The 27,375-nt window shown below is 44.5% G+C and overlaps 1 protein-coding gene across 1 annotated transcript; it reads left to right on the top strand.

Annotated features, from left to right (window-relative positions):
- The first annotated feature begins 16,801 nt into the window (after positions 1-16,801).
- Positions 16,802-26,174, top strand: LOC127017880 (dual specificity protein phosphatase 13-like). The gene is made up of 3 exons (XM_050899177.1): positions 16,802-16,992; positions 17,689-17,909; positions 25,750-26,174. Exons 1-3 carry the CDS (start codon positions 16,802-16,804, stop codon positions 25,962-25,964), a joined length of 627 nt encoding a protein of 208 aa, XP_050755134.1. The 3' UTR covers positions 25,965-26,174.
- Positions 26,175-27,375: the final 1,201 nt, after the last annotated feature.

Genomic DNA, 27,375 nt, shown 5'->3' with positions numbered 1-27,375 from the left:
TTCCCTGCGTAAGGAAATCTGCTCACGAGCTCCAGGGCTGCTCTGCAAGGTCAACAAAAACACAACGGGCAGGAATGGTCAGCTTAAAAGTATGCTTCAGACCCAAATTAAAATTTAAGGTGTATGTCTCAGTTACCAATTAACTCTAACAAACTGATTTCAACTTACAGAACAAGTGGGGAAAAAAACCCAGTAGATCTGGCTATAGAGATGTCCCCACCCCAAGCACATTTCCATGTGCTTCCCACCTCTAGGAAAACTCTCCTTGCCTTTGGCAAGCAGCAGGACTGAGGCCAGCCAGCCATTTTTGGCTGTAGAGCGGAGGGCACAGCTGAAGATGCACTCGCTGGGGGCAGGAGAGTACCTGCAAATTAAACGCATTTCATGCGATAAAAACTTGCCGCATTTTTAAAATACTGGTTGGTGCAACTGCCAAACCTGCATGTTACTCCGATGATAAATTACTGCGAACACTGCAGAATAACACGCAGAATGTAATTCCTCGCGCTGCGATGTGACACACGCGGTTTTCCCCCCAAAAGACCCCGCGCGCGGCGCACCCCCCGCGGCCCCAGCCCGGCCCGAGGGCGGGCGCTGCCCCCTCGCCCGGCCCCCGCCTCCCGCCAGCCGCGGCACCGGGTGGCGCCGCCAGGTGGCGCCGTCGGCCCGGCGCGGGCGGCGCCTCGGCCGGCAGGACCCGCGGCGGGGAGCGGGGGGGAGGCCCGGCGGGGCCGCCCCGAGCGGCGGCCGCTGCCCAGCCGCCCCCGGGCCTCAGCCCCGGACCTCAGCTCCGGGCCTCAACCCCGGGCCGGCCCTTTTGTTCCGAATTCGGGTCAAACCCCGAGGGAAACGGAGCAGCCGGTGCGGGGGGCTGTGCTTGGGAGCGCGCCCGTCCTGGCGCGCCCCGGGCGCTCTGTGCCGCCCGGGAGGCCCGGGCGCAGCCCACCCACACTCGCCCCGCCCGGATGGAGCCCAGCGGCCCCACCGGCACGCGTCCAGCGTAAAACTCGACACCCCCACCCCCCCACAACGCGCGTGCCAGGGGTAACCCCAGCCCCGCGCTGACGCACACGGCTGGGGTAAGACCCAGCCACCCCACTGACGCCTGCTGCAAGGAGGAACACCAACTGCCCACCGACACGGGTGGGCCGGGGGTAAGCCCAGTCACGCCCCGATTTCTCACGTCTAGGGTCAACCGCCACTGCCCCGCCAACAAGCACACGTGGCAAAACCCCAGGTATCTGGGGTAAACCCCAACCACCCCACCGCCGGTCACATCTCTGTTGCAAATCCTAATATCGCCACCAGCATCGGCATGCCGGGCATAAACCAGCGCAGCCCCAGCAAGGCTGGTCGGGTCACATCTGCTTACACCACCTGATGGTCGGCCTCTTTCGAAACTCAGCCTCCCGCTGCTGCTGCCGCCCTCCAGTTGCCTCGCTCTGGCTGATGCTTGCAGGTCCAAAGAGGGTAGGGGATTATGGTTTATAATTAACACAATTAAAAATAGACTTTGAATAAGCTGAACGCAGAGAGGCTAGAAATCTGTTGTGCAACTGGCACGTTAGGAGGAAACGAAGTGGTATTATTCAAACAAAGGTAATCCAAGACACCGCAGCGCGGGAGCTTCGACTACCAGGCAAGTACTTTTAAGCTTGTTTACAAACCAACCCCCAGTGAACTCAATACATGCACTGAGCAGCATGAACTTAACCACAGCCAGCTCCGCAAGCAGTGAGACAACTGCAGGGCTAGGCCAGATTATCGTCCCTGCCGTTGTACTCAGAAACTCTAATATTTGTGAAATTCTAGTTTGCTTTCCAGCTGGATTCCCAGGCTGAGGATCTCTCACTGAAAAAGATGCTTAAATTTGAGGGGTTTGTTTTTTTAAATACCAATCCGGCTTGTATTTGAATTTCTTACAGATCTATCTTTAAGATAATAGCCGTGAAACACTGTATCTGGGTTTCCTTCTTCTCAGCTGATGTTCACAAGAATCGTTCCTGGGAAGGGAGAAACTGGCCAGCCAGTTACACTGGAGAAAATGTGAAACAGACTATGAATAAAATGGTGTGCAATTCAAAAACAAAACCTGGGGGAAAAAAAATGAAAGACTAAGAAGTTTGAGAGGGGGGTGGAGGGGATTCTTTTTTCCCCCCCTTTTTTTTTTTAATACTAACTCTTTATAGTTTGGGGCTTCTATGGATTATTTATAACTAGGATAGAACTTTCAGACAGAAATGGGATTTTTAATATCAGCAGCCTTCCTCAGAACATTTTTATTGAGGAAATATGCTTGTATGGCTGTGGAAGCCATCGGGATGCTTGGAGTAAAAGAATACGGAAAGAGAAGACTGGGTTAAATTAATTCCTGCTAAATACCTACCAGCAGACTTGCTGTCTACATGGGAGCTGGAGACAGAATTGTACCAGGGTAAAAAGGATACTGTGTCTATTTATAGCACTGCCTTCAACACCGTAGGAATTCAAAGGAAAACTCCAACTCAGCACACAGTCTTCTCATCATCTGCTTCTGTCAAGATTAAATCGGGGCTGAGATCATTCCCTTCCCCTGCAAATCCCTGCTAGGAAGGATCTGTTCCTTTCTGCAAGTAAGGAACTACCATGGTACAAACCACTCCAGAGCTCATATGGTCTGGGCTCTGGGAGTCCTCACCCAGCCAAATGTCTCCTCTTTCCTCGTGGTAGTTAGAGGAAGGGAAGAAAAAGAGCCTCACAAGCCTCAGCACTTTAGCAGGAAAGACCAAAGGTGTTTCACCTGCTCTGCATCCCTGCTCTCCATACTGTCCCCAGTCCTCCTTACACCAGATGCTCTGGGGCAACTGCAAACAAAAGAGTGGCGTAGCTCCAGCATGCTCCCAGTGCCGGGCGGCAGGAGGCGAAAAGGAACAGGGTCCTGGCACAGGGTCACGGTCACTTATGGTGTCACTTACTGAGATGAGGCCCTTACCCTACAGGGGTATGTGCCCCTCTTCCCACCGCAGGGCCATCCATCTCTAGGAAGGAGTGGGCTCCAGTAGGTGTGTGGGGCACCTATTTATCAGTAGAAATTATCTCTGATGTTAAGAGTACAAATAAGAGCAGCCTTGGAAAAGGTATTAGCAAAAACCTGACCGCCACTCTAAAAATAAGGCAGGCTCCTGGAGTTCCTTAGCTCCACTCTTCTTTTAGCATCATGGTGCCTCAGATCTTTCCTTCTCATCTTTCACCTTCCAGTTTCTCTTTAATAAGAGCTGCTCTTTCATTCTTCACAAAGCACTACCTACTCTACTCTCTCAGTGCTCCTCTTTTGTAATTCCCTTATCAAGCTGTCTGCTAGGTGGGGAGCAGAAGGTGCAGGACTTGGTGCTGCCTTTGAGGTACAGGTAATTATTATGTGCATCTGTTATTGTGGTTGCTGCCTCAACAGGTGGAAAACATGCTGTTCTCTGATAGACTTGCAGCACTCTGCGCTCCTGCCTTGTCTTTTCTCTAAAGCCAGTCGTGTGGTGTTCCTAAAATAATAAACACAGCCTCACTGCTGCCACAAAAACCCCTGGTAAATATATTTTTATGGGAATGAAATATTAAAGGATTTGAACAGTTATTCACTGAAAGCAAAATATGAGCAGTAAGGTTGGGTAAAGATTCAAAGGCTGGTTTGCTTCCTTTCCCTGGGGCACATCAAGGCTGTACTGTTTGCACTTCAGAGATGGATAGTGGGGAATTACTTAACCCAAAATGATGGAAACAATTCAGACTATAATAATATAGCATGAGAGTTTCTCACATTACATCTATTCCCCATACTGCTGGCTATATTCTGCCTTCAGATTCACGTGCACAACTCTCATTGGATTCTGGAGGAACTGTATTGGAAGCCAAAAATGCATTTCATTGTCTTTCTGAAGTCTCTCTACGGTTTAGTTGCTAAATCCTGAGCTCAAGGACTGGGGACAAAGCTTGTCTAAACATTTCCCAGTGTCTATCTGTGTGAGATACCCATCTGCTGTGTTTTATTTTGAATTTCTTCTTCCTACTTTCCTAAAAACACAAAGCAGAAACACACATTCCCTCTGCGCTGGAGTGCAGGAATCACCAAATTTCCCAGCAGGTTCTCTCACAATATACAATGGATCCAAGTTTGTCTGAAAATGCTACAAGCCCTTTGTGGAGTAGAAAGGGAGGAGACCAGAAATGTGGGCCAAGTTTCTGAGTGTTATGAACACCCTCCATCCCCCAAAGGGACTCCATATCCTGTTTCCTCTCCCAAAAATTTCACCTGGCTTTGGGTTTCATTAGGAGAAATACACATTGCTCGAGTCCAGGCTCTAAGTCTTCGGTTCGTGCTTCCTGCTGACACTGCAGAGACTGCAAGAGTCACGAAAGCTGAGTCTGACCTGGGGGCTTCAAATTTACTACAATAGCAGAGCAAATTAAATGGAGAGCACGTTAAGTGGGTTGGGAGATTGTTGTTGACCAACAAATCTTCATTAAGTTCCCGCACCAAGCTGTGCTGCACCTCCGATGAAACTGATTATTGTGTCTCCATCTGTGTTTCAACTGTTTCTCTACCAGGCTTAAAAGAAATTCAAACTTGCTTTAGGTCTAATTAGAAATAAAACACAATATTAATCCACCTTGCCCCATGCATGCACCCAGTTTGGAGGTGTTAGTGCATCGTTCAAACAGGCCAAGTTCCAATCTGTTCACCACCAGTTATTTACTGCCCTAGTTTTTCCTAGCTCGTTTACTTACTGCCAGTATCTCACAGAGACTTTGTTCACTGTTTTATGGTGACTTTCTGGATTACTGGTGTGCATTACCAAAGACAAAGCCTGAGATCAGTTCCTGGCACTGGTCTCCAGACGTTTGAGCTCAAGAGCGACCAGCATGAACCCCAAGAGTTCATACAACTCGCACCTCCCCGCAGCAAAGCCTGTGCTCGGCATAACAGCAGCTTTCACAGGATTAGAGCAAAGCCCTTTTCTGATATTCATGACTGAAGGGAGGCTACCACAACTGGGGCCTCTGACAGCCTTCCCTGCAGACCACTACTATAAATACAGCTCCACAGGTAAAACTCAGGTGCCAAGTTACTCTGCTGTATGGGTATCCTGGTTTCACCTGGGATAGAGTTAATTTTCTTCTTAGTAGTGGGTACAGTGCTGTGTTTTGGATTTAGTGTGAGAATAATGTTGATAACATGCTGATGGTTTAGTTGTTGCTAAGTAGCGCTTATCCTAAGTCAAGGATTTCTCAGTTTCCCATGCTCTGCCAGCAAGCAGGTGTGCAAGAAGCTGGGAGGGAGCATAGCTGGGGCAGCTGACCCAAACTAGCCAAAGGGGTATTCCATACAATAGAATGTCATGCCCAGTATATAAACAGGGGGAAGTTGGCCAGGAGGGGCAGATCGCTGCTCGATCAGCAGGTGGTGAGCAATTGCATTGTGCATCACTTCCCCCCCCCCCCCTTCTTCTTTTGTTATATTCCTTTTTGTTACAATTATTATTATTATATTTAATTATTATTACTGTTAGTATTATATTATACTTTAGTTATTAAACTGTTCTTATCTCAGCCCACGAGTTTTACCTTTTTTCCTGATTCTCCTCCCCATCCCACTGGGAGTGGGGGGAGTGAGCGAGCGGCTGCGTGGTGCTTAGCTGCTGGCTGGGGTTAAACCACGACCATGGGCTGTAAAAACACTCCGCCCAATTTAGGCCAAACATAGAGAGGTTTGAGGAAAAAGTGCAAGGGAAAGCAAGGGGAATTAAACAGCAGTACTGAGAGTTCTATAGCTTTAGCATCTGCAGTGTACATGCAGAGCAGGATCTTCTGCCACAGACTGTCCTTGCCCTAAGGTAAGGTAAGAAACAATTACTAGGTATTCCTCTTCTAAATACAAGGTAAGAAACAAAAGGTACATGCAGATACAGCAAGAATGAGGGAGTTAGCCTTCAGTATCATTCTTTGCCAGATAACATTTATGGTGGCCAAACTATGTGTTGGCCATGGAGGTTGGCCGTACCCCATACCACATCATCCTCAGAGTCAGATAACACTTGAAAAATGCGGATGGGACTCAACCTTTTCTGTATCAAAGAGAAGGCATCAATTATTTGGGTTTATGCAGCAGCACCTCAGCACGCAGGCTGTTACTGGTTCCCAGCACTTGGGCACTGCAAGGCAACCTCCCCTTCACAAAGCTGCCTGTTGTGTCCCAGGCAAGACTGAAGAGTGCAACCACAGCAGCTGCCTTCTAATGGGATCCAAATTATTTTTAGCTAGTGGTTAATTGGTTTCTATGCTCTAGAAGAAAATGTGTTCTGTTCTTTTTGTACCAGGTGATCTATGACATTTGGAGGCACGTATTTTTAACTGCTAGTTTGTTTTAGAAATATGGTAAGAGTTAACCTAAAGGACAAATTATTAGAAATACCTGTAATCCCAAGAGCTAACATAACTGCTGGGAAATTCTAGACCTCAAATCAGCTGTGCTACAGAATATGATGAGTTCCTATTTTTTTCCCTTCAGCAGACTGAGTGAGATTTTTACAATGAGAAGAAAGCAATTTGCTTAGCTGACTTGGGATTTCTTCTCCTTCCGTTGCATCTCTTAGACTATACACATATCAGCAAGCAAGTCTCAGCTCTGTTTAGTCTCAGTCTGACCTCTGTACTAACTTGATTTATTGTTTTTAGTTCTCAAATAGTATATTACGTTATACCCCAAAGGGTCTGATTAGAACTGGCCAGTATTTTAATGATTTATGAGGGGCATCTGGGACTGCATGGGTAGCATGCGTGTTGTGTCACTGCTATAGGAGGAGTCTGTATTGATCATACCAGTGTGCTCCAAGACAAGAGCGTGTCAAATTCCGATAAGCTTTAGTTCACAAACCTGATTTGACAGGTGGCCAAGCTTGCACCGGGACTGACCGTATTTCTCATGGTGGGAATAAAACAAAACAGCTGGATTGCTTCTAGCCATTGCATTATGAGAGGATTTCCATTCCTTTCTCTTGTTCTATTTCTATCTTGCAGTGCTTAAGGAGGTGTTTATCCTTCCCAGTTCTGTAGCCAGAAACCTGGGCAACAGGAGTTTGCTGTCAGCTCTGTGGTTTATCTTTCTGCCAGAAGATCCTGGTGAGAAATACAGGCTACTGGAACTAGCCTTCCAAACCTCTCCAAGTCCTGCCATGGCTATCACAGTGCTAGAAAGTCTCAGATCAGAGAGGCTGGGGTGAGAGAAAGAAAGATGAAGAAACAATTAGAAAGACAGCGCAGTTGTTTTTAAGCCATATCATCACTGCATTTAATAAGGGATCGTGATATTTTTTTTAGGGTATCTCTAAAGAAGGACTTTGCAAGCACTGGAAGAAGGGTATCAGGAGCACAGCATGGTGATATAGGGTTTCTGTGTCCTTGGTTTGATTTTGCATGTTGTGAATTCTATTTTGAGCACCAAAGCCAAAATCTGCCGAAGCATTCCTAGGAAATCTCATCCCCCAGCATGGAAGTCCAAACTTGACCATGACTTTCACCTCATAATGTAAGCTGCCTTTGACTCACTAGAGGTGGGCACAGCTTTTGACCCAAATTAAACCCGAGGGTGACTCTTTACCCGGGTTCAGTTATCACTACCAGCATTTGGCAGCACTCTGCCCCTGCGTTGCCTCCCAGCTCAGACTTGTGGAGAGATGTAGAAAAATCATCCAACTTAACTTTACCATTTCCACCTGTGTGGTGGGAACAGCAGTGGCTTCCTCACATGCTCACTGTGATAACAACTATAAAATTCATTCCAGCGCTCAAGAAACACCAGGGAACCGCGGCCGCCTACCTCCTGCTGTTTCCCATCTTCCTTCCTAGCAGGTTACTCAACCCTCCTGCTACTCCAGCATACGGATATGTGTCTGCTGTCTCCTGTAAGCTGAGTAGCATAGAGCTATCTTCGTGGTGCTGGTAGAGACCACAGGACAAGAACAAAAAGCAGTGAAGCTGTCAATGCCCCCAAACAGAATAGACCCAAAAAAAAGGCAATATATTGTTTTTAAGATAGAAGAACATACCAGAGCTAGTCACAGGGGAGAAGGGCTTTGCATTGTGCCATCCTTCTGGTTAAATCCTTGGGGCAGAAACCATTCATTTGTAATGGGATTCTTTGCATTCTGAAGCCTTATGTTTCCAGCACTGGGCTGGAGGAGACTGCTATATTAGTTATTGTTACAGCAGCCTCATTCACCTTCAGATGTGGCCTGCTAAACTCGGGTTGGGACACAGGACACCGACCTCAGGGACTGCATTACAACTGGCGTTCTGTGCAAAGCACAGCACAGGAAATCCCTGGCCTCTGAACATTGCTAAAGCAAGAAACAAACATGACTTCTGCCTCAGATGATTTTGGAGGTGACCTGGGAAAATTTGATCAGGCTAGATTAAGAGTATGCAAAACGGAGAAAGCCTGAAGAGTAAAACAATGGCTGAGAGACTGGAATCAACACCCAAGTGACACTTAGTCCTTCTTTCATTAAGCTAGACGCAGCAACCCATCTGTGGCTTTCTCGTGTTGTGTTCCATTGGAAGTGAGATGTCCAGATCGACACCCCTTACAAAGTAGACAGTATGCAAAAGAGTGTAGTAGTAGGGCTGCTTGGCAGTCACAGTTTCACCCCAAACAGCCACAGAGAGGGAGCAGAGAACATACCCTGCAGCGTACAGCACTAACAGGCTCTGCCTCCCACACAGCGACACTGCTGAGGCTGAAATGCATCACCGCAAATGTGAGCCTGCAGTCCACTGGATCTGCTTCAGAGAAATAGATGCAGTACATTTCAGGCAATCTGTGAATAAACCCAGGCTTATACCTCTCCACAGGGTCATGCTGTACTAACATCATCCAGTAATGAGAGCACCACACGCTCTCTGCAACTGCAGGCTGCAAATATTGGTAAAGCATTACTGAAAGCAATGAAAAAGCAACTAGGATTTGTGTTGTTCAGGGAGGGTGAAGGCTTTGGAGTGGTTGTACCAAAACACCAGTGTCAGCCAGACAACCTAGCTGGTTACTGGCAGCTCCAAGAGGAAATCAAAGTGGCACATGTTACTCCTGATTTACAGCAACCTGCATCAACTTGCCAGCCTGTCTTTCAGAAATGTTTCATCCTTTGAGTTTTTTAGTAATCTTCTGAGGGTGCTTCCAGAAATAAAAACAGAGTTAACCCATTCAGAGTATACCAGCTTTCACCTTGGACAAGTCATTGCTGGAGGCAATAGAGATACAGCGATGTAACAACCCTTCTGCACAGGAGAAGAGCTGGCCTTAACACAGAAGAACTGAATTTAGGCAAGCTTGTCTTCAAGTGGGAGCATAGGGATAGCAAGAGTGTCTTATGAATGTAGCACATCCAAGGGCTGTTTAGTGCTACAGTGTTGTAGATTGAGATTTTTTTTTTCTCAAGAGGGAATGAAAAGTATCAGTACTGAACGGAGGAAGGAGTTACAGGCTATCAGAACCAATCATTGGTCAAGTCTGATGGCTGAAGTCCATTGCAGAAGACAACACTAGCAATGACGTCTGACCTAGGAGCGGTAGCCTGGCAGGGAGCTAGAGAGACTCTCAAATACGGGCATGCTGTTGCAGTGACAAATAGCATGGAGATGTGGTAGGTGCATTTTGGACCAGCTACTGTCTTTGGGTCATATGCAGTGTGTCTGATTCTCTACCAGATCAGGTCGGGTTAATGGGTGTAAGGATGCACTTGGCAGCTGAGAGCACAGGAGTATAAAGGGGCTCCAGAGGGCCCAATTTTGCAGTTGAACTCCTGTGCTCACAGCCAAAAGCCCTGCATCTTCGCTGGGACTAGGGCTGGAGGGGAACTGACTTTCCTTTGCTTGCTTGCCAAGAGCCAAGTTCAGGTCCTTAGAGCTCTACAGTGCTCTTGCTCCAGCTGATGACTTCATGAACACCTAGTGTCGGGAGGAACACAGCTCCCTGCACAGCTTTAAATGTTTGTGTTTCCCTGCATATGCCGATGACATCATTGCCACCTGAGGGCCTGAACTCTGGTCTTGGCAGGTAAATCCTTTCAGGTCACCTTACATTGGGGTTCTTGCTCTTGATGCATATTTATGTAATGATTGCTAGATGGCTGTAATTAAATGACTGTAAAGCACCACCTAAAATGCACTAGTAATAAATTCTTAATAGCTGATGCTATAACAAGCAGTTACAAAAAAATATATCGTAACATGCAGATTGTTAACAGTGTCTGGGCCTGTTTAATGCACAGCTTTAAATAGTTACAATGCACACTATTAAAATGGCATGTAAAATTTGTAACTAGTAAATAAAAGGTCCAATTCAGCAACAAAATATACACAAGCTTCAGTGGTGAAGAAGCCACAGAAAAGCTTGGGGTGGATGAGCTATATCCTTTATCCCTGCAGTCCTTCTGGTGGTGCTACCTATCAGCCATGGTTTCTGTAAAGCATACTCCATGTGCCCACCCCTGCCTGGTGCAGACTCTGTCCCTGCCTCTGTCCTGACTCAGAAGCATGGTTACCATCTCATTTATATTACAAAAATGCAACCGTGTCCAGAAAACCCTTGGTTTTGCATTCCGTGAGGAAGGGGTGGGTCAGGGAAAATCCATTTAGCTGCCCATATTTTTCACTTCTCTTTTATCCAGTCAAAGCTGCAGTGTGAGCAATATCTCTACAGAGGTGATTTCCCGTGGCTAAAGAATAAAATAAATATACATGCAAGACCCAGAAAAATTAGCAAAATCAGCAAGTGGCCAGGTTTTGCACATTTGGTACAACATTGCTGCACGTGAAAGGATGGCAGCTTCTCTCTAGCCACTGTCCGGAACCACACACGCGGTTGGTAAATACAAGTGTACTAACCAGCTGATGACAAGAGAATATTTTATACTACAGTTACAGACAAAAATGAGGCCACCCTGTCTCGAGGCCTGCATGCTGATGTACATCCTGAAACAGTCAAGACCGTCAGGTCTGAGCCCTGCTGGCTGGCCCACAGACTTGCTATGAAAAAATTAGACATTTTTGAGGCTTCTGAGGCCTGGCAACCCATAACATCAGTGGAAGCTGTGGTAAATTCAGCATATTTGAGAACCAAGATGGGTTAATTAATTTCTTCCTTACATTTGAGTGGTGCTTTGCATCAGAAACGTCGCTGCTGATTTCCCTGGATGTCACATGGAGGAAAGTTATTCTTGGACAGAGGAGAGGTGTCATGATCCCTCTCCAGTTAGGACAGAAAATTTGGTACCAACACAATACTGAGGGGAAAAAAACCAATCAGATGTTTTCCTCTTCCTTGTGCTGCTCAAAGCTGTCCAATACAGAGATTAACTTACTTAGTTTGCTCCTCAACATAAGTTCTGCATGGTCTGTTGAGAGCAAGTCCATCTAAATGGATTTTGCTAAGTCACACCAAGTGGGTGCCTTACCCTAAATGTATAGCTCGGTTAAAGTTGTGGGTCTGGAAGCCTCTACTAAATTTGGAAGTGCTGTTCAGATTACATCCTCCAGCTGCTGGAGAGATTTTCTTACAAACAGTTGGCTACTCAAATATCTCATGCCTCCCTGGAAACTGCCTCTATCTCAGCTTTCAAGTCCAGCCAGCCCTACCTCAGTCATCGCTGTACTTGATTCATACCATCTATATCCCGTAGCGCTCTTAGCAATTGATAAATTATGGCTCCAGCGAGACTATCGGGTTAAACACCAAGGAAGAAAGAATGATGACAGTAATACTTGTCATTTGTGTGGAGATGTAGCAACACAAAACCCCCTCTCAAACATATGTTATCTTGGAGGAATCTTTCCAAGGGATAGGCTTTCTGAGAAACCTTTATGACTTTTGAATACACGATAGGCGTGAACTTGACACGACCTACTTTGGCCAAGCCCTGGGCTTCAGCCTGGTCTTTTACCACCACAAATCAGTCTATTTGAAGTGCAGTCAGACTGATATCTTCACTGAGATGACAAGGTTACAGCACTACCAGCTTGAGAAAAAACAGGATGTAGAGCACTTTGTTCTCAGGATTTAAAAATTCAGAAATATTTTTACTAAAGCCAGAGGGAAATGGCTATGTTCTACCTGTACACAAAAGCCAATACAATGCCTGGGATGATTAAAATATTCAATATATCATTGAAGTGAGAGCATTGACATCCTTATATTATACTCAAATACCTCCTTTATCTTGGCATTGGAAAACGCAAGGAAAAGCAGAGGATATAAAGGTTTTCTACTAAATATCCTAGGCACAAGAGTTGGTTTTTCCTCCTGACTTTCCACAGCATCATGCTGCAGGGTTTTGTGTCGCCCCGTCTCAGCCTTCACACCATCTTCTCAGCTTGATCTCGTACCAATGTAATGCCAAATTGTCAAATTATACTGACTTTTGAGTTTGTTCTTATTTAATTAAATACTATGGTGTTGGAGAAATTGGATAAAAGGTGGCACATGTTTCCAAGGACTGAGACACCTGTCAAGGGATACCTGTCTCTAAAGGCCCTCTCCTCAGCATGGCACTGAACAGCACTAATTATGTTACGGATAAAGCTGTAGTCACTGAATTAACTGAAAAACAAACAAAGCATCCACAGTATATGCAGTCCACAGGGGCATTCAGTGCTGGAAAGAGAGGAAGCCTAAACAGTCAGGAAGGAGATACTCTCTGGGACCTCTCACAGGACCTCTTCCCTTTCTTCCTGGGATAGTCCGTATACAAGGAACCATTGACCTGGCCGCTCTCGTAGCCCAACTGCAGCAAAGCCACTAATGGGTTTCCAGAAAGGCAGCTACAGATGCAGGCATGGTGTGGTGACACGTACGGCCTGTGTCACACTCTAGGTCGCTCTAGATCATCCGAATGACCTTCTGCTCTGCGATAGGCCTCTCTGATTGCAATTCTCTTGCTAGTCATAATCAAGAAAATTCTATTACACAGTTCAGATACAATTACAGTTGTAGTACAAACCAATTCAAAATTAATCTAAATATAATGGTAAAATTTCTCCTACGTGATTGAATAATTACTGCAATACAACTCCAGTAGGGCAAAGATCAGGAACATTTCATATGAATATCATTCAGAAACCGGCATTTTAAGATTGTATTGCTCATTCATATGACACACATCACAGAAACAGATCCACTACAAAAAGTGAATATAGAGAAATTGAGCTGAGAATCATTAAAAACACATTTTTAAAATGAAGAACCACCACATTATTACATATAATCATTTTCCTTTCACACGAATTTGTTTTAATCTATTCACGCTCCTTATAAAACATTACACAAAATTTTAATCATAGCATTGTTTTCTTTAAATATGTGCATTTCAGTAAATGACACTTGCATGTATAAATTTAGCGAGTTAAAATGTTAGACTGATGCTAGAACTGAGCAGTCATTTATTCAGGAAAAAATTGCCTTGTTTTCCTGTCTGTAAATTTTCTATGGAAAGCTATTATTTTTTTCAGTGTATTCATTATTCAACATATTAGTTGAATAGTCCTACAGAGAATTCTCTGCTTTCGAATCATTCACAGCCTGTTAGTTCCAATTATTTCACATTTGAAATTTGAACCCCCGTCCTTCCTTTTTATTGGACACAGAATTTATATGAACTGATGCTGTTCTCCAGTTGAAAAAATGTGACCAGAACACAGATGGAATAAGTTTTGTACACAGCGTCAGCAGTTCATGTCTGTGTTTCAACAGGAGTAAATTCCTTTGCTATAATACAAGATCAATGTGAGCACAAGCTGAAAGTCATCTTAGGATAATTCTGAAGAAGCACACCCATCTTATAAAGACCATTATTCCACAACTTTCAATATCCACGTAGCACACGCTACCTCCTTTTGCCAAGCCTACGCAGTTATGTTCCCTTCTAGAAAGACAACTTACCAAAAAAAAAAAAAAAAAAAATCTCTGAAGGAGCACTTTTCCTAAGGTGTGCTATGCTTCAGAGTTATCCGCCCAGCTGTTACAGGGATGGAGTTATGGACCTGGAAAGCACAGCTCCCAGAAGGGCTGTGCAAGTGAGTTGCCGCCTGTCCCTCCCCATCTTAACAGCAGCCTGAACGCTGCAAGGTTACCAGGTCTTTTGGGGAGTGCCCTGTAATTGTCCACTCCTGTGAGGCTTAGGAAAGCAAGGCTGACAGCACCCTTCAGTCCTCTCATGCCAGGTAATATGAAAATCAAAGTATTTATACAGTGGAGAGAGCAAGAGGAAGGAATAACAGGCAATACTAAAGAAAAAAAACCAAAACAGTTTAAAGCAACTTTATAGGGAGTGAGAAGTGCCCTAGAGTGGTCATTAGCTACACTGCAAGGAATGAGATACATCAAAAAAGGGGAACATTTGCTGCAGATATTATGAGGTGGGAAGGATTGGAGGAGGCTGTTATTCTTGAAAGTATTTAATGAACTGGCAGATGGCCCTGCGGTCAGGACACAGGAAATGCAAGTCCCATTTCTGCTGCAGACCTCCTGCGTGGGATCAGAGAAGTCCCGCTGGTGTCTGAGATCACCAGCGGGAGCCGGGCAGACCTGGCGCAGTGGGCACTGGGGTGGCCAGTGTCACAGAGGCTATCAAAATCAATGGGAGATGTCCATTCCAGTATGGGAATTCCTCCATGCCTCCTCTTGCATAAAGCCATCCAAAATGGGCAAGAACATCTGCTTTTGTTTTCACAGTAAAAGCTGACACTGGAGGAGATATGCACATTTGGGAGGGGAGCACATTCCACAGTGGAGCTCTTTGTAATACAAACAATACAAGACCATCCTGGGAACATCATTATTTGGTGAAAACTTACTGTATTCAAGAGGACGAGGCTGCCTGTGAAGGTGGCAGAAGGTGGTGTACTGAAATAACAGAGGGCCCCTCTTGGCAGCTGGGTGGCAAGGCAAATCACCCAGAGTGCATGGCAGAAGGGTGGCTTCTAGTCAACGTTCAGTGGCCTAACACTGACACAGCAGTCACTGCTTCCCTCCATTTCTGTGGACATTTCAGGGACTTAGTTGCTCCATTTCTCCTTCAGCAAAACAGTGGATTAATATAAAGGTGCAATGAGCTCCCAAGCACTCTAGTCTTCAGGCTTGCTCTCTGTCTTTGTGCATGCAAAGACAAGTGTTTTTAAACAACATTACACCAAAAAGCGAACTTAGGGCTAGTGAAAGTACCTTGATGGGAAACTAGGAAAACCTTTCACCACAGTTAGTGTTTGGAAAGAAATTGTCAATAGAGGTGCTTGAACATTAATACAACCTATTTGTAAATAATAGAGATGTCCAGCAGAAAGATGGAGGATTTCAGGTTTGCTGTCCTGGACTGTTCTACCACAAACCACCCCTCTAATCATTTATGCAAAAGACATTCAGCAGGCAGTGCCAGAGCAAGACTTTGACTCATTGTCTACAACTTCACCCATGTTCTAGACAGATGCTTCTGTTCTAAAGCTGCATGAGTTGACAGACTTCCTAATGTCTCTGTAATGCAGATGCTTGACTAATTTTTAGAACATAGAAAAATATATATATTTTTAATATTTTCTTAAAACAGAACTCTGGTAAAAACAGAATTTCTATTCCCCTCTTAAAAAATCCTCCCAACAGTTCTATAGCTAACACAAGGAACCACTATTTCAAAAGAAACGTACCACATGGGAACAGAGTAATTCCAGAGATAAACCGATGCCTAAAAAAGTATTTCTCCTTGTAATTGAAGTACTTACTTCAAGATTAGAAATGGAATAGGTCTTGGAGGGGTAACAGAGGAGAGGAATGCAAATGAAACAACCTATTAAAAAAAATATTAATACTTATATGAATGGCAGCTGGAATCACTATAACTTACTCATGCAGATTTTTTTCTACCATGAACATTTGTCATGAGGATAACAAGTATGGCTGATAACTACCATTGGAAAGAACTAAAATACTACTCCTTGCAGAGTTTCCCCTGTTGAAGCTGACAATTAAGAGCTAACCAGGGAATAAGATTTTGCATGACCAATTCTATTCAGCTCAGCTCAGTTTGTTGAGCAAATTATAAAAGACAAATCAGATAAAGTATATATAAGGAAGCCCTAGTTACACGGTTAAAGGAAAAGCTCAGCATACCAAATTAGTAACTTGTTTCTATACCCGCTGAGTAGCTACATTTACACAATACATTTTCCATAGCATTACCTCTTTCCTTTCGAAAGCAGAACTCTTGTGCTGGCATATCGAGGACTGGGCTGTTTCACTGCGGTAATAATAGTGTCTACAACTCTGGATAGTAGTATGAACTTTCCCGCTTCCTATGAAAAAAATCTTTAAAATGTAATCATGAAGTTTTAATCAACTGTTTGACATAGCTAGAAAGAAAGGTTGAGTAGTCAGGTCAAAATAAGCCTACTGAGGCCCTGAGCCTAGTAGTTTGCAAAAGCTTTCGCTTCCAATTTGCCATAATAATATAAAACTTTATTTTAGAAGCACAGGCTTTGAAATCATTGTCTGAACCACAACATGGGACTATGTGAGCTACTGGGCTGTTTAGATTGCAACAGTATTCCCAAGTCCAGTCACGGCCTCTGCTGTGATAAGCATATAAAAGAGAAAGACAGTATCTGCCCCAAGAAGCTTACTACTGTAACTGTGGGCAAGCTTTGTGAGGGGGTAAGGGAAGGTGAGAAGAAGAGAGGGCGACCTCAAAAATGTCTCTGGCTGGTGGTGAATGTCTGCCCTCCACCTTTCAGGATGGCCTGGGACTCCCTGTGCAGCAGGGACTTACTGCGCCCCAAGATAAGAAGTACCTCAAGCCGGACGCCTGGCAGCCAGAGCAGTGCCAAAACACCGTCCCTGGAGGAGCTGCGGCGCCTGCTCTGGACACGCACACACCCCACGGGACACGTGGATGAAGTCTGGCCAAACCTTTACTTGGGAGACCTGTAAGAAAGGGAAGGGTTCAAGGTGTTAATGCAAGTCTTAGCCCCCACCCTATTTCCCCTGAAATTTTCCACTCTTTATTTAAAAAAGAGAGCTAGGCACTAATTCGGGGACCCCTCACAGTAAGTCTAAGTGTTGAGCAAGGCTGAACTGTGCATAGGATGCTGTAGCATAGAGAAAAGGCATCCTAAGTATCCAAAAAGAATATTGCCCCTCCTGATTTCTCCTCCTGCATTAGTACAGAGGGTGGAGCCATGGTGGGGCCATGGCATCGGTACTGCAGGCAGTCATGCCAGAGCTAGGTAAAACAGGATCAACCTCTTTTTCTCCTCACGTTGCCATATGGCATCAGTCCCCTGAACTGATGGATGCTCAGCAGAGGTGACTTGGTGAGAAAGCAAACCAGAAAACTCTTGGCTTGTGCAGAAATATCACCACCATCACCTTTTTATTTTTCGTCAGTTGAGAAGAACAACCTAAACTGATGTTTGGGAGAAAAATGTAGGAAATGTAAAAGTCAGTTTCTTAACGAGTCACTTCTATCTTGAAGAATTTTGGTGGACGCTTTGGACCTGATCAACCTGTCAGAAAATAGTCACTATAACTTCATGTGGTTTTAACAAACTGCATTATCAGCAGCATGTTCTACCCCACATTGTAATGCAGCAGGCGAACATAACCCACCGTCCTTCTTCCAGGTATGTTGCTCGTGACAAATTGCAGCTGAGCCGAATGGGCATCTCCCATGTTGTGAATGCCGCTGCCGGGCGATTTCACATCGACACTGGACCCAAGTTCTACAAAGACCTGCCTGTGGATTACTATGGAGTAGAAGCAGAGGACAACCCAAACTTTGATCTCAGCATTTACTTCTACCCAGTTGCTCGATACATAAGAGCAGCACTGAATTCCCCAAGAGGTAACTAGACCGTCTGTGCATGTTGCATTTCTTCTGCATAGGAGCCAAGTAGGGCAAGTTATCAAATAGTATTTGGCATAAACCAGCCACCTGCATACGTGGGTAAGAATGGAGATACCCAAACCAAGTAGCATCACGCCTGCCTCCTGAACTCCCACAGCGAGTGGGAGTTCCCCTATTCCCCTGAAACAAGGAAGGATGCACTGAACAGGCTTTCAAAGGGGTTTTCCCTGTGCCTCCTGCTATTCATTAGCAAAAGACAAAATAGCAAGTATCCTTTATTACCTATAGGGACACACTGGCCTGGGAGGAGGCACATACACTTGATCTTTTCAAATTAGTGATGGGGTTTAAAATAAAAGCTGGGATGGGATAAAAAGACAAGGGCAAGCATCATATTTGAGTGAGAAGAATCAACTATAATGCTACAATCTGTGCAAGTCCTACAAACACAGGATAGGGAAGAACTTGCTGGGAAGCAGTTCTGTAGAAAAGAACCTAAGCAACACCACCAGCCAGGAGGTAATGTCATGCTATTGCTAGGAGTATAACCTTGAAATGGGAAGATAAGTTGCAAAATCCTTGGACTCGCTAAACACAGGCCAGGTACAATGCCAGAGGCCTGGGGCTAGTGGGGGATCATTACTATTAAGGACAAACCTTCACAAAAGCAAGTCTCCACTGTGCCACAAAACTGTACAGATATCCACTCAAAAGTAAGTGATTTATTAAGAGAACAGTTATACACTCAGCAAAACTGTTTTGCTTGCATCATGGTGAGCTTTAATATCAATGAGGGTCCTAAAATACTAACTACCCAGCTTAATCATATGCAGCTAGTAGATCTGATCCACACCATACAAGCTAGGAAAGGGAGACACAGTAACTGAAAATAGTGTACCTCTGTGCTAGATACCTCAGCATTTACTGCTGTTTGGAGGTCTTGATCCATCCCGTTAGAAAGTATTTGCCTTTGTGCAACTGAGGGCTGCATCTGGATTTCAAAACCACTAATATGTTTGGGGAATTTGGATCTGCACCCATTTCTATTACAGCATATGCTATTTGCAATTGAAGTCATTATTGGTGGTGCTCCAGAGAAAGGTAAGATCCAAAATCTTTTCATGCGTGTGTAAAAAAAAAGTTCCAAATCAATTGACAAAAGACAGAAAACAACAGATGAATCGTGGTGGCCACAAAAGCAAACAAAAACAGTGCTTTGCAAGATGCATGCCCAAATACTGGAAGTTATGAATGCAGAACAGGTTAGGGCTCAAGGCAAACACAATGAACTCATCATGTCTAGAGTGCATATTTACCCCTACTCCCATGCTTTTAGATATTGTTTTACTGAACTCCATATGGAAGCAGGGTTCTGGGAATGGAGACAAGGTGAAATTCAATCATATACAGTCCAGCTGTTGCTGACATTCATCATTTTAAGGAAAGTGCAACAATTTAGAAAATATATAAACAAGATGTTCTGGAAGCATAATTTCCTGAGGTACAGAAATTTAGCAGCTAAATACCCATGACCTGTGCAGGGATGAGACAGGGAGGGGATTGTTACTCACATCATTTAGAAAAAGCAAAAAAATGGCATTTATTATAAGCAGTGATGCTGAACAAAAAAATTATACCAGGTGACAAGAGGCCCTGTTCATATTAAATTCAGGATGTAACAAGGTACTTCTGGTTGATTGAGAAGTCATAGACTGCTGCTTAACTATTACAAGCAAATTCAACATCTTTTTTTTAATGGACTTAAATTATCTTTTTCATCTGGGAGGATAAGTCAAAGTTAAGACTATATGAGGCACAAACGTATTTAAAACTATGAATCAAATTCTCATTAGAATTAAGTAAGAACTGTTACTCCCATCATGCTTGAAGAAAAATTCTGATGCTTTACACCAGAAGTCCAGAAAACAGCATGGACAGATTTATTCCAGATTTCTACCTTAGCTGAACAGGGTATATCTTTGGTGGTGTAAGGAATTTATTTTTAAGGCAATTTCTTCAAAACCTGGATGCCAGAGCACGAGCAAAAGGAAGCAGGGGAGCGTGCACGCACATGCTCCTAATTGGGAGCTATTCCTGTCACAGTGGTCAATGGCTGCATCACACCCTGAATGACTTCCTTCATCATCTTTGTCGTACAGATTAAGAAATACGTGCACTACTATTGCAGCCATGCCATATAAGCATTATTTTATGAACCCTGCTTCCTTGGCTGCCTTTCCTTCAGCACAGCCCCGCTGTTTCTTTGCCCACATAACAGAGCTGTTTGGGAAGGCTCAGCCAAGAGCAAGCAGATGCACAATCTGCCCCCTTCTCTGCAAGGGAAAACATGATGTCAGGGAAGTACTGGCCTTCTCCCTCATGCTCATGCTCAAGGGGCAACACCTTGAATATCAATCTTGCCCCTTTGCATGGCCATCTGTACAATTTGCATTCTTCTAGAGTGCAGCTAAACCTGAGCATAAATCAGCAGGGTTTTGTAAAGTCTAGCAGAAGAGCGAGGGAAAGAGAACTTGAGAGCACAGATGAAAGCATGCCACGAAAACTATTAAACTAACACCGTGCAGAGAGAAAGATGCCCAAGTAGAGAGCTTCTCCTTTTATTGATCTCCGAACATGTTTAAAACAGGCAGATTAAAATCACCCATTTTCTTCCTGAAATGGCAAACCCTCTCAAAGGCATTACCTTCTTCCACTTCACTGGAGCAAATGACAAGCTAGGCTCCCTCTCCTGCCTTCTTCTTGTTGGTGGTAGTTATGAAAGAAGCTTCAACTTAGGAGAAAAGGGTCCTCTCTCTTGACTCTGCTGTAGGTGCACTACATACGTCAGTTTGACCTCCCACTCTCCAGCAGATGACAGCCCTTACCTGTTCTGGGAGGCGTGGGAAGAAGGGACATGCCACCATTTAAAGCTCTCCGCAGGCTTCTTGCTATTTTCAGCTGTGACAAAATAGACACTTCATTAATCAAGAAATAGACAATTGATTCTGCACCTGGCTACAGGACAGTGGCTAAAACGTAACAGGAGATGAGAAAACCACGGTGGAGTGGGAAGAGCCCCTGGGGCCCATTAGCCCAGCTGAGCTCTCCTCCTGGTGAGCAGCGTAATTCTGCTGGATTCAATGGAGCAAGGGCAGCTGGGGTGTTCACTCCGGGTGACGGATCTGGAGCCTGGTCTTAAGCCAAATTGAATCCATCCTGCAAGAAAGCAAGGGCAAGTTCAGGACATTCAGCTCAGTTAATGATGAGTAGCAAAAGGACAATAAGATATTATGTGTTTTAATGACTGATTTGTTCAACAATATTGAATTTCCCAACTTGAATTTGGCCAACAAAGTTGAATGTGCAAACTTTATCCCTAGTGCAAACCCTTTGATGTCAGTAGAGTTACAGCAGGCATGAGCTGGATATAATATCCATAATCCGTTGTTAAAAACCAAGTGTTATTGTTCTGCACAAATCCCAGCCAGATGACGGTTATTGTCTGCCTCTGCAAAAAGTAGCTTGAGATGTGCGGTGCAACATTTCAAATAAGGATTGCAAGATTTAATAATGCCAGAAGCTAAGTGCCCCCACTTCTCCTCAGTTAATCCCATTATTCCTAAGGGATCCTGTTACATGCTCGGAGAGAAGGTTGCAACATGGCCCTCTAATGTGGGATCAGTCCAACTTCTCTTTGCACTGTATGTTAAAACAAATGGGGGTGGGGAAGGCAGAGTTGAAGGATGTCAGCTTGATGGCATGGATTCTGTGGTACAGAAGATCTGGTTATAACCTCCTTGCCCACCCCATGACAGGGGCATGCACCACGATTACCTCTGTGAACGCTGCTTTCCCAGGCTGTGGTCCAGCAGGCACCCGGGAATTGGAGCCTCAGTGCTGGGACGGGGTCTCTCGGCTGCCTCCCGTGAGAGGCTGATGCAACGCGCTGTTATCAAGCCCACTGCAGTCAGCCCACATGGCGCAGACATGCTTCAGGCGCTAGTCAAATGCAGTATATCATGGTGGGTTCAGAGTGTCACTTAACCCATTTACAGCTACTGCTAAGAGACAAGGGTCTGAGCCTGTAAACAGAACCGAATAGCAACACAGCTTTTGTTTCCTGACTCAAGTCTAACATCCAATTTGTTTGCTACAAATAATCACATAGTAAATTCAAATCTGCTTTCATTAGAGCAATTTTATGTTAATTAAATCATCTCACATGACTGATTTATCTGCAACAAACAGTCATTTTATTGTCAGTGTACCAGCATTTATCATAACCTCTGTGCCTGGTGAAACAAAGGCTAACAATGTGGAATAGATATTGCACATGTAAAAGAGATAATATACCTGCATCCTCACGGGAACAAGTGTATTAGAGCGCCATGCAGATTAGGGCCAAGGTCAATAGTTGGGGCTTGTCCAGGTTCTTGCTGAGACACCTTCTAAAGCTAGTTGCTGATCTAGGAGGACTCTTTTGAAGTGCAGATAAGCCAGAGAAGCAGGGAAGAAAATTCAGTGTGTTCTTACTTGCCACCTCCTCCTCTCAGACAGAGTTAGATATAAAACGGTAGAGCCAGCCTGTACAAGCAGGAGCCTGGAATTTGTCCTGCTTTCTGTGCCCCCAACAAAAACACATCAGGCAATATTTAACAGCAGCATCCATACCTGTGCTCAGCGCTATCTTCAGTTCCAGACTGCAGGTGGGGCTGAGCATTTTCCAAGGCAGAAGGCTCCATCCGGGTGGGAAAAAAAATGGACCCAAGAACAATTTTACAGAAATTAGGTTCAGAACAGCAAGTGTCCTGTCCCCCATCCAATTTCTGGCCAAATTTAGATTGAATTTCAAAATATTTAGTGATTCAAAATCAAATCCAACATCAAGGCCATCTCTTTTTGGTTGTTTTTTGTTTGTTTTCCCCCCTCCTAGTGCAGTTCAAACCATAAATATAATTTCTTTTTCTTTTAGTTGTAGAGTGCTGGTAGCTTAGAAGTTTTCAGACAAAAAAAAGAAAGCAGTTCTGGTTCCAAGAAAATTTTTCAGAACATGTTGTTCCTTGGCTTCTGTTATCTGGGGTGTGCATTAGGGTGAGTGTCTGGATTTCCCCAGTCCCTGCCACTACATTGCAGTTAGGCCTACTGCAAACTACTGAAGCATGGATTTTCCAAAGACCTTTTGGACTTAGCCCTATTCACAGTATTTCTCAAAGAGAAATTGTGCTTCTGAGTCCTTCACGTTCCTCTGCAAATCTCAGACCTCGGTTATTTGGGTCTGAAGTGCCTCCTCTGGGGAAGATAACACAGCATACATATCCCACAAGGTTGGTGTGAAGGCTAATGATAGTGCAGCACATTGAAAAAACAGCCTAGTGAAAATTCAAATTAGCATTATCTTTTAGCAGGGGTGCAAAGCATGTCTCCATATTCCCATAAAAAGTAGGGCTTCACTTCCAAGAATCCCCATGGAGTTAATGGAATTGACAGATAGATGTAATTTAACTTGAATAATGGCATCAGTATCTCAGTAAATTCTGTGAAGCTGTATCTGAATGGGAAAACACAAACAGAAATCACTTAATCTTCTAATTCTGCAAAACTGACATTATGCTGGAAGAACCTCTTCCTTCCCCCAAAGGTTTCGATGCCTGGTCCAAGTCTGCTGTCACCAGAGCTGTTTTCGCTGCTTCCTTGGAGACTATATTTGTCCCTTTATTTCTACTGAAGACATGTCTATCTTTAGGGCTGAGCTCAGATTTCTCATGCCAGGATAATGAAAGGTGGCTGTGTCACATACATTGTGGAATTCAACACTTCTCTCAACCTGCTGGCCAGAGCAGGTTTTTACAACACATGCTCACGCTCTCTGAGCATGTGGCTATGCCATCATCATTAGTCAGAACTGGAACGGTTGCTAAATAAATACTGTCACAAACAAAATGGGATTTAAGATGAAAAGCTGTGCACAAAGTACCCAGAATTAACACCCGGGGAGATGGGGGCAATCAGTCTGAGGTTTTTGGCTGGATCTAGGCTTATCATCCAACAAGGATATTTTTGTCTCGCTCCCTGGTAATAGAGAAATTAAGATGCTGTAAGCACAAACAAAACGAGGAACTAGCCCTGAAAAGCTGTCCGTTCTTTCTACCCCTCCTTACATTTTACAGAGAAGCAGCATCTGAGATACTTTATTCCATCTCCAAAGGAAAAAAAGCAACATGGGATTGTTTTTACTGATTTTCATCTTTTTCTGGATATAAATTGTATTGTTAAATTGCATTTTGTACAGCTATACAATTAGTAAGCAAGAGACTACAAATGTGACAGTCTAAAAAAATTAAAATTTAAAAAAATGCAGAAAATATTTCATTTCAAACTTGTGAAGATTTCCAGTGAAGAAGTGTTCTGTAATTTTCATGCTAAAAAGACAACACTTTTTTCAGCTGCCTTAATGGGAGACAGAGCTGTCCATTAGGTGGTCAGAAGTTCAAATCTGATTCTAATCACTGGTTACTTTAATAATGCCCAATTGCTGAGCTATAGACCCTGTGAAAAGACTAGATCTAACTGCAGAAAAGGACAAGAGTTTGAAAATTTTCAGGCATGGCTACAATTGAGTAGAACAACAGCACATTTTTTTTTCCAATTAAAAATTTCTCATTGAATCATACCATTTTTGTGAAAGTTGAAGGATTTTACAATATTTACAAGATGCAGGTTTTCAGGTTCCAGAATGAGCTCTTTGTTCATATCCAGAGAGAAAGGACTACAAACCTGAATTTTTCCATTTGAAAGCAATCCTTTTGACAAAATTTACTTTAATTTCACATAAGACCATTTAAAAAGAAGTTTATCTCCTTCCAGTGTGGGTCAAAGACACACATTAGAAACCTGGGAAGCAGTCATGATACAGAATTGCATTTCTCAGGCTGCTTCCGTTAGCGATCACAGCAGAAAAACCAAGAGCAGAGCAGAGGGAAGGAGAGCGCTATACTCTGGGATCCCTGGAAGGTCTTCCCTGAGGCTCATTTACAGCAACATGGAAGGACTCACAATATTACTCTTAATGAACTCTTAATGAAGATGCACACCTCACGTTGAAATCTCTGGGGAACTCAAAACCTTTCATATATTGTTTTTCTAGCGATCACCTAATACAGAAGGGAAGATAAAGGCATTAGGGAAGGATAGTGACTATAGATGCACAGGGTAGGCTATAGAAATAAAAACCCATAAGTAAGCTGGTGCAAATGGCATATACAAAGAGAAGCTGTTTTTAATGGTAACACCCATTTTCCTACACACTTCCAACATGGTCAGCACCCTCAGAAAGCATTACTGCCCTAAGCAAAGAAGAAAAAAGAGCTTGTGGAAAACCAGGAGTGTTCCTGTAATAGCAGTGAATAGCACACTGGAAATCCCAAGTTTCCAGGCCCTCTGGTAGTAAGTAACCTGCCAAGGCTGCTTCCCATAGCATGGCCTTCATCTACGAAGACTTGAAGATTTGCCAGCAAGTACATCACTCCCAAAACCACATGTGAGCAAACAGGGACACCATGGATGGCAGGCTGGGCTGGAGGGCTAAAGACATGCCATCAGGCTGACAGCTAAGCCCAAACAAGCAATCATGGATCCTGGAATACAATAATGAATTTTCTGTCCCCAGCCATTAAAAACCTCACTGTTCCCCAACCAGCACTGCAGCAGGTCTGCTCTGCAGAGCTGAGCACACCTGCTTGCTCAGCCCCAGTATCAGCACCACTTCCATCTCTGCTCCAGCACGATAAACCCCACCATTTGGCCTCCTGGCCTAATTGCATCTCTCTCCTTTTTCCAGGCAAAGTACTAGTTCACTGTGCAATGGGAATCAGTCGATCTGCAACTCTTGTCCTCGCTTTCTTAATGATCTGTGAAGATATGTCCCTTGCTGATGCAATTCAGACTGTGCGCTCACACAGAGGAATCTGCCCCAACTCCGGCTTCCTCAAGCAGCTTTGGGAGTTGGACCTCCAGTTAGGAAAGGGGAAAGGCAGAGGAGCAGAGGCCTGCTAGTGCCAAGGGGGCATGTCTCCTGGCACCAGACCAAGAGATGCTGCCCTCACGGAAGACAGTGCCAGGATGCTGTCAGGACTGCTCTGTAGCTGCATTAAGAAACTCCTTGGGAAACGGCTGAGCATGAGCAAGCTGGTAGGAGTTTGGTATGTATTTTTTGGATAAGCCCACTAATTGGAAAGAAAATGAAATAAAGAAGGATTCAAACTGGCAGTTTTGCCCACCTGGGCCTGTTTGTTTAACTACCTGTTGGGCAGGGCATAGGGAGCAGTTGGGTTTTCATGCAGAATTAAAAGGCAGCACAGTCAACTCAAAAAAAGACTTTTTACTTGCTTATAATTGCATTTATATGGCAAGAGGGAAAATGGCTAAACTAGTAAAAAGAAAAAGAAAGCATGAGGTTTTCAAGCAAATCTTTAACATTTCACATCCAGCTGGCACAGGGCAAGACTTCAGGTTTTGCAAACTGACACGCTCCTTTAGTCTGACATGGTGACACTAGTCAGGATCCAACTCAGACCTTGGGATCTCTCTATTACAAGCCATGGAGGCTCTTACTGGGACCTTCACAAGTCCTTTTAGCTTCAAATCTATGGCAAATACTCAGAAGAGTAAAAGTGAGAAAACTTGTGGGTTGAGATAAAGACAGTTTAACAGGTAAAGCAGAAGCCGCGCACACAAGCAAAACAAACCAAGGAATTCATTCACCACTTCCCATGGGCAGGCAGGTGTTCAGCCATCTCCAGGAAAGCAGGGCTCCATCACACATAATGGTTACTTGGGAAGACAAACGCCATCACTCCGAACACCCCCCTCTTCCTTCTTCTTCCCCCAGCTTTACATGCTGAGCATGACGTCTTATGGTATGGAATATCCCTTTGGTCAGCTGGGGTCAGATGTCCTGGCCGTGTCCCCTCCCAACTTCTTGTGCACCCCCAGCCTCCTCGCTGGTGGGGTGGTGTGAGAGGCAGAAAAGGCCTTGACTCTGTGTAAGCACTGCTCAGCAGTAACTAAAACATCCCTGTGTTATCAACACTGTTTCCAGCACAAATCCAAAACATAGCCTCATACTAGCTACTACGAAGAAAATTAACTCTACCCCAGCCAAAACCAGTACAGACCTTCACAAGTGCTTTTAGCTTCAAATCTATGGCAAATACTCAGAACTTAAAGAGACCATGAAGTCCTCAGGAGCCGATACTGGAGGTCCCAGCCAGACGCTGCATCCTGGGGCATGGCTACCGACAGCCTTGCTGCTGGTCAGAGGGAAGGAAGGTGTCCCCTTGCATGTGTAAAGCAAGGGGCACGCTCAGGGCACACTGCCTGCTGGTGCACTGCAGGGCAGCAGCAGTGCCAGACAGAAATGTCCTCCTCTTGGCTTGCAACCCGATGCTCCAAATCACATTCCCCA

The sequence above is a fragment of the Gymnogyps californianus genome, chromosome 6, assembly GCF_018139145.2.
Source record: "Gymnogyps californianus isolate 813 chromosome 6, ASM1813914v2, whole genome shotgun sequence".
Taxonomy (NCBI): domain Eukaryota; kingdom Metazoa; phylum Chordata; class Aves; order Accipitriformes; family Cathartidae; genus Gymnogyps; species Gymnogyps californianus.
Note: the sequence above shows the minus strand (reverse complement) of the source record. Positions and strands in the feature narration are given on the sequence as shown.

What these genes read in the sequence shown, in the direction of transcription:
- LOC127017880 (XM_050899177.1), top strand. Translation starts at nt 16,802, where the DNA reads ATGGCCTGGGACTCCCTGTGCAGCAGGGACTTACTGCGCCCCAAGATA. An exon ending in AACCTTTACTTGGGAGACCT is followed by an intron (nt 16,993 to 17,688) that starts GTAAGAAAGGGA and finishes TCCTTCTTCCAG; the next exon opens with GTATGTTGCTCGTGACAAAT. An exon ending in AGCACTGAATTCCCCAAGAG is followed by an intron (nt 17,910 to 25,749) that starts GTAACTAGACCG and finishes TCCTTTTTCCAG; the next exon opens with GCAAAGTACTAGTTCACTGT.